Source organism: Megachile rotundata, chromosome 12 (genome assembly GCF_050947335.1).
Source record: "Megachile rotundata isolate GNS110a chromosome 12, iyMegRotu1, whole genome shotgun sequence".
In the NCBI taxonomy this organism is placed as follows: domain Eukaryota; kingdom Metazoa; phylum Arthropoda; class Insecta; order Hymenoptera; family Megachilidae; genus Megachile; species Megachile rotundata.
The window spans coordinates 2030540-2041296 of NC_134994.1; the positions used below are offsets into that span (position 1 = coordinate 2030540).

General features: G+C 31.3%; 1 protein-coding gene across 11 annotated transcripts in view; it reads right to left on the reverse strand.

Annotated features, from left to right (window-relative positions):
* RhoGEF2 (Rho guanine nucleotide exchange factor 2) overlaps positions 1-10757 on the reverse strand; it is a 100316-nt gene that overhangs the window by 3666 nt on the left and 85893 nt on the right. For 9 of the 11 annotated variants that reach the window (XM_076537989.1, XM_012282111.2, XM_076537994.1 and 6 more), the window contains 2 exons: positions 3336-3607; positions 339-1634 (listed from right to left, as the gene is read on the reverse strand). In XM_076537989.1, coding sequence (XP_076394104.1) covers positions 339-1634; positions 3336-3607 — 1568 coding nt within the window. The remainder of the gene's footprint in view (positions 1-338; positions 1635-3335; positions 3608-10757) is intronic. The other 2 variants (XM_012282110.2, XM_076537991.1) reach the window with 1 other exon arrangement.

Here is a 10757-nt window from a genome sequence, read left to right on the forward strand (position 1 = left end):
ATAAATATAAATCAAAATAAATAATTTTGTACAAAAAATGAACGTTCTTTATGACATAACTACCATTACATTTTTCTCATACATACAGTGATTTTTATTCTACTAAAAAAGATGCTCACTATTAGATTTAGATAAATATCCCATAGCTCATGAAGTATTGAATTCCCTAATATTTCAAAAAAGTTAAAATTCCATAATGCATATTTTCTTATTTTATAATCAATGTTTTTCTTGCTTATACTTTTAAATGATTACTAATCGTATAAAGATCGTATCATAATATGAAAATTATTTTTCAATACAGAAAATGTTTAGATAATATATAAACGTAGTGACACCTGTTGCAGAAGGTTCAGTTGATGGTGGTGGTTGTTGTTGTTGTTTCGTTTGTTCAGAAGTGGACGGCTCAGGCCCAGGAGTATTAGGTGCTTCAGTTTCCTGCTCCACGCTAGTATTTGACGTGGAATCTTTCGTTTCCACTTCCTGTTCCGGTTGTTGATCCGTTTTGTCAAGAATATTGTCATGTTCCGTGGAAGATATGTCCTCGGTCATAGGTCCAGGTTCTTCTGGCAGTGTGGTTGGCGGCGTAGGTCTTCTACCTTGTTTGTCACGAGCCTTGTACGCTTCAGCTGCCTCGGATATATGCTTACACCACAATTTCCGTTCCGCAGGCGAGGCTGCCACTAAATCATAGATTTGTGCTCCGTTTTGGGAGGTGTTGACCAGATAAAGAGAATTTTTGTCGACTGCATTGTGCCTGACCAGAACGGTAGACACCTTCACAATCGGACTCAACACAGAGTTCGCTTGATTCGTGTTAATAAATTTCAGCAGGTACTTTTCGTCTTGTCGATGCAGCAAGAATATCGTGTCGTCGAGCAGCACAACGTGCAAATCAACGGGTTTTGCTCGATTTTGCTCGGTTCTGCGCCACTGTAGCGGACCCTCATAGATCAGCTTGCGTTTCGTGATGTCCAGATTCTTGAATTCCTGAACGGTCGGATGGTCGAATTTGTCGAATGCGGTTCTATCAATGGTGCGTTGGATCTCTGCCAGCCTGTGGTAATCTTCAGCCTCCCGTACAGCCTGGTTCACGCGGCTGAGAATCTCTTTGCTTCGCTCGAGACTTCGTAAAACGGCGGTCCTCTCTTTATCGTTACTCTCCGGCGTATATTTGGCCAGATTTTCAAAGAGAAGGGGATACTTGGTCAATCGAAGCATCCCGGTAAGGATGTGATCTTTGAGCTGCAACCTCCGACACAGGGGATTTGCTTCAATCTCATTCAGAAATGAATTTAATTTCGGATCCTTGCGACGACGATCTCGCAACGCATCCAGGGCTACCTGCTGTTTCGCGCAATACGTCGACGCTGCTCTCTCGAATGACTCTCCGTTTTCGCCATCGAACATTTCCAGCAGCAGTTCGCCAACGTCGCCCACGCACGGATTCTCTTTTTTTTTGCGTTTCATCGCTTGATTAAAGCGCGAATGAATCGTTACCATTTCGTCTAAATTTGAGAATAGTAATTGGATTTGGTCTAACGGAAGTACTTGAGATTCGAGGAGCGGCTTATGAAACACCTGCGATAGAACTCTTAATGCCCGCACGTGAGATCGCTCTGTGTGAAAGAGTTCTGAAAGAAACAGAAGAGAAACGACATTTTTAAGATAATTACTTAACTTTAATAGAACAACAAATTTTGTATTGCATACATAGTCGAGAGTGATTGTAAGAATAATAAAATTGTAGAAAATATAGAAACTTAGCAATTTAAGTATTTGACAAGTTGGTGATTAATAAATGAATAAACTTGAAAATTTAATAATTTGAGAATATAGAAATTAGAAAGTTTGTGAATTTGTCAAATTTTAGATTTTGGAGCCTTGGGGTTTAGAAATACGGAGATTTTGGAATTTGAGAATATAAGAAACTTTAAGAATGTGGGAATTTGAAAACGTGGAACTTTAAGAAATTGAAAAATTGGTAATAACAAAGTTGAAGAATTTTAATCTTACTTTATCTTACTCTCTTACTCTACAAAAAATCATAAGGTAACGGTGTCACGCGTAACGCTGTAATGCGGATCGCTACCCCCTCTACTCCACAATCCAAGGTCCACTCACCATGTCACTTTAGAAGCGTATTGACACGAAATAGGCGCGAAGCGCCTCAGGGGGTTGGGTCGCGAAGCGGCTAGGGGGCACCGCCCCCTAGTATTTAATAATTTGAAAATTGCAGGAGGTTTGATAACGTGTGTAAGAATTTAAAACTATGAAAATCTTTGAATTTTGGCATAAAAAGTTCTGAAACTTGAGAATTTAGTGATTTGTAAGTTTGTAAATTAATATTTGTGAATATAAAAATTATAAACTTAGAAAATTTATAACTTGAATATTTGGAAATTTGAGGAATTTGAAAGTTTGGAGTATCTTAAGAATGTTTTCTTGGAGTAATTTAGAAATATAATATTTCCATTTTCTCTAGAAAATACTAATGATCATATAGTGATAATCCAACATTTTCTTACTTTACATCGAAAGTTTCCCTACGCAATTTTAGTTATACCAACGTATTTATTCTATTCCATCCAAAGTTGATAAAAGCATTCAGAGTAGGGGAAATTGATGCAAGTTGATATATTTTGCACCTTTTAATGTTTACAATTTTTGTTCAAATGAATTATTTAATAAGAAATATTTTAAAATATATTTTGTATTTTCTGGTATGTTCATATACTGTATATGAAAATATGAAAACAACGCATATAAAATATATCACAGAATGTTTATTTGATAAAATCAAAATGTTTTATTAATTTTTATTAATTTATATTGCTCTGGGACATGTTGATACATATCTTATGATAATTGTTTCTATTCCTGTATCGTTCAAGATAAAGTTATACTACATGTTTGAGAAATGTAAAATACATAAAATAAAATAATATGAAATTATTCTAAATTTCTAAATTTTGAAATTTGACAATTTCCAAACAGCTTATATTTTCGAATGTTGAAATTCCTGAATTCTAAAATTCTCAAATCTTCATGTTTCTAAACCTCAGGACCACACATTTGCAAAATTCTCAAGTTTCCAAACTTCCATGTTCGTATATTTCCAACTGATAATATTAGCATACATAGACATGCGTTCTATCGTGATAAACATTTAAATAATAAAGATCAACCATATTGCCGTAATCAATCAGTACACATGTAGTGTCTAGAAAATGTCATTGTTTAGACCTGCCCCTCTATTAACTTGCCCATGTTTGACCTGCCTTAATTATTTAGTAGGCATTGAAACGAAAGTTCTTTTAAAATAAAATACGAACCATTGATAACTTCTTGACGTTTCTTCTCGGCGTTGCTAAGTCTAGAAAGGACATCCTCAGCAACACCTTGACTCCAGTCAGGTGGATCTGGTTCGACATCAACATCGCTGTCCCACGAGGTTGATGTATTTGCCGCCGATGTAGCTGGGTGCACCTGCTCCAGGCTGGTACTTGGACTATCCAGACTTCTCGTCGACAAACTACTATTCGACGAACTGCCCGCCGAGTTCCCGGGGAACGTGCCAGCGGGTTCACAGTCACTGAAACCAGCCCTATAGTCAATCGTTAGCGAATTACGTATTCTACGGTTTAAACTGTGCCGGCTGCCTTCAGCCACTTGGAACATTTGCAATATCTATAACGTGAATTCCAGTTAGGATTCAATATGACGTTGGTGTCTACGGATAATATGTTTCTAAGGATTCTCTTAAATAACGAGTTATTAGATAGCTTCTTTTCAGGTTTATCAATAATTAATTTATAGTAGGTTCTTGCGAGTTCTCACAACGCGAATTACTGTATCGTCAAAGCTATTCAGACAAATTTTGTCATATAACGCAATTTTCATACAATAGGATATGTAATAAGATGTACTCAAACTAAGCTATTTGACAAAACAGAAAATGATGTTTGACGTAACAATAATGATTTCAATTATATTACTTTATACTATTCGCGTTATGCGTTATACAATGATAAATTTTCATATACAATGATTTTGTATAATGCAAAATTATACGTGAATACTTTGGATGGACCTATTAATTAGTTTCAATTTGCAAAAGTTAGAAATTCACATTCTTATCGAACTGAAATCAATTTGCAAAAACACTGCATGAGTTTTGGAATATGGATTCGATTCAAATTTTATATAATTATAGGATTAAGCTGCTGTATAAAAATGAACAAGTACACGAAATTAGAGTAAGCATTTTTTTGAAAAGAAGAAAAAATTTGCATTTAATGTTGCTTAACATGAGATTTACAGAATCTGTCAAAATGATTAATTTTGAACAAGATTTCTTATTTTAAATTATAGAAATTATTAATATTGGAACCATCAACCACTCAAAATAAAAGGTTTCAGGTCTCACAGTTTATAATACAAAATTTTGTTACTGTACTTTTCTGAAATGTTTGTCATATTTTTTAAGATACGGAATAGTTCTATATATTAATTCATAATTCAGTATTCACTTGCTTACTTTTTTACTTACAAGGAAACATATCGAACCGCGACACACTGATTTTAATGAAACTTATGTGAGATATAGTTCTCAAAAAAATATTTGACATGTATTTTTTTTTATCGGCAATCGTGCATATTGAAGGGGTGAAAATAGCCCTCGAAGTTGGAGGTGGAAATCATATTTTTGGGAATATCTCCGGAATTAAAGAAGATAATTGGATTTTTTTTTTTGTAAATTGTTGGTCTTTAAATAGGGAATTTTTGTGCGGAAAAAAATTTCAATAAACTTTATTTGTTTAAATAATATTTCGAAAATTTATAATTTTTGTTTAAATTTTTGCACTAAATGTTGATCTACTTTTTTGCAACTTCATGTACATAAACTATGGACAAAAATAGAGGATACGTGTTTTTGGAATTTGTTGTTTGTAGCAATGTTTATTAGATATATAATTTAAAATCACCTCCTGTGAAGAGGGGCAATCAGCATTTTTATTAAAAATATCATTATTTTTACAATCTTTTACTATATTTTAGACATTTTATACCTCTTCATATGCCATTAATTGATTTCTGAACAATTATTGTAAGCGTCGCAGGTATGAGCGTGACGCGGTTATGATCAACACCGCGCCGTAAGGAAGATAGGCTTTTATGGCCAATATTGTTAAAAAATGATTTAATTTAATTCTATTTTTGTAGTTTCTTAAAAAATCCCAATGTTTCCAAAAGTTCTAAATATTTTATTTAGATTGAAGACTTTACAGTAAAAGTATATTGAAAGTATAAAAGCAGTATTGGGCTATTTTCACCCCTTCAATGTGAACGATGGTCGATAAAAAAAAATACGTGCCAAATATTTTCTTGAGAACTATCTTTCACATAAGTTTCATTAAAATCGGTGTGTCGCGGTTCGATATGTTTCCTTGCTAGTTTTAATTTAAAAGTTAGCGTGCATTTAACATCGGTCTAGCATTTAGAAGTTTTTGTAAAAACGTATTTTAACTTCTGACGAAATATAGTATAGTTTTATAAGCTAGTTGACGTATATCCTCTTATCTATTGATTTTTTCTTTTAGTTTCCATTTAAAAGTAAGTAATAAAATCTAATCATTAGTGTCATTAATTATGGTCTAGCGTTGATGCAGATATATCAAATCAAGTATTTGTGGATTTGTGTACTTATAGTACAGCCAGCATCTTATCACTAGTCACGAAAAAACTCAAAAAAGGAAAGTTTGAAAATTTGAAGAAATAAAATTTAGAAATTCAGGAATTTGGAAATTTTTAAGTTTTAAAAATTAGAAATTTTTAATTTCAAAGACTTGAAGATTCTAAAATTTAGAAATTTTTGGAATGAATGAACTTGAAACTTTTAGGTTTAGTGCTTTGACCAGTTAAAATTTTATAAATTTTAGAATTTAAAATTTTAATATTTCATATCTGGAACGTTTGGGAATATAGAAATTTGTAAAAATAAAAATTTAAATGTTTAGGCATTTTTAGATTAGCAAATTGGAAAATTTGTAAATTTGTAAATTCGTATTTTAAATACAGAAGTTTTATATATTTGTAATTATATTTTCATATAAAAATTGATAAAGGTAAGTTAAAGAACGTCATTTAAAAAATACCATAATAGGTGTACTGAAATGTTAAATGGACTTCGAAATTGGGGATACCAAAATACAGATAAAAACATCTGGCTTTCATTTTATTAAACAAATCATAAAGATTTAATATTTTGTATTTAATAAAAATTACTTTATAAAAAGAAATGGTTTAATAATAAATTTTGATTTTAAAAACATGCCTTTCAAATGACAACACTTTTAAATTAATATGTGATTATGCAAACTGACTTAAATCCGCTGTAATTGGCATACATACCCTAAGGACTATTTTTCAGTATTTTTATTTCATTAAATCATGTTAGATTTTTTGTACTTTCGAATGCCAACACTTAATTCCGTAAATTGTAGTCCTAATTCCCTTTCATTTATTTACAAATATAAACCTATAAGTAATTTTTCACTTATACTACTGAGAATTTTTTCAAATTCGCAAAAAAAATAAAGTATACCTACTTCTTATCGGATTTATATATCAATATTAATGTATTACAATGGATACTAATTGCCCACCTATGTTACATAAAATCTCTGTTTAGATAATGTTAAAATTAATACTTTTGCTGTTTCACATTTCGCCTTTGAATTCTGAATAATTTACAAAAGATTATATTGTTTTAACTAATTCTTTGTATAAGTGAAAATAATTTGTATAGTAGTTTAAATAATGGGGAACCTATTATAGCCCATACAGAGTTCCTCGTTTATGTGCAACATCCCCGAATATCTTTCTTTGACTACAGTATTCTCTCCGTAAATGTTAAAAAGATCTCTACCGTAAATGTTAAAATTCTATCCCCACTACTGGGGGGATCTCCCTCGAAGGCAGTCAAGAATGAAACACGTTCAGTCGCCGAAACGACAAGGATCGAATATCGGTGAGACATATCCTAATGCAAGCAAAGGAAAAGATTGCAACTTTCTTATTTCTTACTATTTTTTCATGAAACTTTTACTATCGTATTCGTCTAGTTTTTCTGATTAAAATGACACCAAACACGATATGATTACGATCGTAATTACTTATGTAACAAGCCACAAAAGTTTCGGGCTTTCACACTTACGGCAAACTTTACATGTACGGCAGAGATACGAATTCCACCTAACGGTTTGCTATACAAGTAATTATGATTTTAATTGTACCGTGTTTGATACCATTTTAATCAGAAAAAAGAGACGAATACGATAATCAAAGTTTCATTCACGAAACACCAAAAATAAAGAATTTTGATTTTTGAATTTAAAAGACAGAACACGCACGAGACTTTCATGTTTGCCGAATCTCAGCCCCTCTTTGTTTTTTGTGTTGCTGTCTCTTTCTATGTTCGGCTCACTACAAAGAATGTAATACATTGTACCTATTCCATAAATGTTAAAATCGAGACCGGCAGTTGTAACATTTACGGAGAGAATACTGTATTTACTGTACATTTCGAGCGAAGGAGACTGAACGTAAACAAACAGTGACCTATCGGTAGGATATTCCTAATGCAAGAATAAAACATTTTTATTTTTGATTTTTTTTTGAAATTTTCTCCATCATGTTTCTAACATTTTTCTCATTAAAATGAGACCAAACACGACGTACTTCGGGACATATTTACTTGTAATTTCAAATATTATGCGTACATCGATGACTTTACTCCAATAAGATATTGCAAGTAAATATAACTCAAATTACGTCGTGTTTGGTCTCATTTTAGTCAGGAAAATGTCACGAATATCATAGAGAAAGTTGTATAAAAAAATGGATGAAAAATAAACAAGTTAGCAATGCTTAAGCATTGCAAGCAATTGAACAGACTTTTGATCTTTGCCGATTGCCACGACCGCAGTGTCTCTGTCTTCTTTACTCGCTATCTTCCTTTGCGTTAGAAACATTTATCGTCAATTAAACCAGTAAATATAGTCCAAATTATATAGTGTTTGGTCACATTTTAATCAGGAAAATGCGAAAAATCTATTCGTAAAAGTTTGATAACGAAAAAATAAAAAATAAAGTTTTTTATTTGCATTGGTATTGTCTCACGGATACACTAACAAGGGACATCACCAAGGTGTCACACGCGGATTTTAATGAAATTGACATATGTTGTAGCTTTTTAAAAATCATTAGACACGTATTTTTTTATATCTGCGGACATCCATGTTGAGGGGGTGAAAATAGCCCTCAAAGTTGGGGGTTGAAAACACATTTTCTTTAATATCTCGGAAACTAGAGGGTGTAGGAAGGTGAATTTTTTTTTTTAAATTGTGTAGTTTTTAGTCAGGAACTTAGTTAGTGACAAATATTTCGGGAGAAATTATTTATTTAAACAATATATTAAAAAATTGGACTTTTTTTTCAGTTTTTCACCCTAAATGCAGTTCGATTTTTTTGCAGCTTTGTATACTAAAGATATGGATCAAAATAGGGGATACGTGTTTTTGGAATTTTTTGTTTATTGCAATTTAGCAATAATTATTACATATACAATTTTCTCTTACCTTTGACGGAGAAATGAATTGAGATCTGTTTCTGAATAGGGTGAGTCCTTTTTATACGATAATTTGTCACGTCTTTAACAATTGGATAATATCAGATGTTTATTGTTCCATCGATATTGTTCCAAACACGACTTAATATTAACATGTGTCTTTTATTTACCTTATATTACCGGTTATTGTATGTAACATATATATTTACTATAAACTTAAATTAGTATTTTGTCGGTTTGTCTCTATTTTTAATAATTTTTGTACGTTTCCATGAAACTGACTATATAATTACACCAACTATTATTAATAGCATCCAATGTTTTATGAATAACATTGAACGAATTAGGTAGTATTTAAATTCATCGTCACCTTTATTAACTGCAAAATGACACAAATGTCAAAGGTTTCTATACAGTAAGTGGCCAACTTATTATACTCAAAAGTTCCAAAAATTATTTTTGTTGTAATAGTACAAAATATTATTTTTGCAATATAATATATTATACATTTTTTACCATGCATTATTACTTACATGTAATTAAAAGTGAAAATTGAATATTCAAACATAAATTGAGTGCTATATTATACAAGAAAATACAATTATTTAATATCTTGTCACTCCCTTTATTATTATTTACAATACTAAATACACGAAAATTCCGCACCTACCTAGTATAACGTTGCTTAAATTAAAGTTAAGATTTTTGTTTAACCACTAACAGAGATCCGAAACATAAAATATTTAATATACATTTATATCCATACAGAACTTCTATTTCAAAATACATTGAGGAGCACTATCGCCTGATCGAAAAAAAATATATAGTTTCATTTAAAAAACGAAATTACATAACCAAAACATAGAGCCCCTTTTATTCTGCAATTTACATATAAACACTTTTTCGTGTTATCAATAGTTCATGAAATATCGCGCTGTCACACTTACAAGGGAACATATCCAACTCCGACACGCTGATTTTGATGAAACTTATGTGAGATATAGTTCTCAAAAAAATATTTTGCACGTTTTTTTTTTATCGGCAATCGTGCATATTGAAGGGGTGAAAATAGCCCTCGAAGTTGGGGGTGGAAATCATATTTTTGGAAATATTTCCGGAATTAAAGAAGATAATTGGATTCTTTTTTTTGTAAATTGTTGGTCTTTAAATAGGGAATTTTTGTGCGGAAAAAAATTTCAATAAACTTTATTTGTTTAAATAATATTTTGAAAATTTATAATTTTTGTTTAAATTTTTGCACTAAATGTTGATCTATTTTTTTGTAACTTCGTGTACGTAAACTATGGACAAAAATAGAGGATACGTGTTTTTGGAATTTGTTGTTGGTTGCAATGTTTATTAGTATATAATTTAAAATCACCTCCTGTGAAGAGGGGCAATCAGCATTTTTATTAAAAATATCATTATTTTTACAATCTTTTACCATATTTTATACATTTTATACCTCTTCATATGCCGTTAATTGATTTCTGAATAATTATTGTAAGCCTCGCAGGTATGAGCGTGACGCGGTTATAATCAACGCCGCGCCGCGCCGTAAGGAACATAGGCCAATACTCTGCTTTTATACTTTCACTATACTTTTACTGTAAAGTCTTCAATCTAAATAAAATATTTAGAACTTTTGGAAACATTGGGATTTTTTAAGAAACTGCGAAAATAGAATTAAATTAAATTATTTTTTAACAATATTGGCCATAAAAGCCTCTGTTCCTTACGGGCGGTGATTGTAACCGCGTCACGCTCATACCTGCGAGGCTTACAATAATTGTTTAGAAATCAATTAACGGCATATGAAGAGGTATACAATGTCTAAAATATGGTAAAAGATTGTAAAAATAATGATATTTTTAATAAAAATGCTGATTGCCCCTCTTCATAGGAGGTGATTTTAAATTATATATTTAATAAACATTGCAACCAACAACAAATTCCAAAAACACGTATCCTCTATTTTTGTCCATAGTTTACGTACACGAAGTTGCAAAAAAATAGATCAACATTTAGTGCAAAAATTTAAACAAAAATTATAAATTTTCAAAATATTATTTAAACAAATAAAGTTTATTGAAATTTTTTTCCGCACAAAAATTCCCTATTTAAA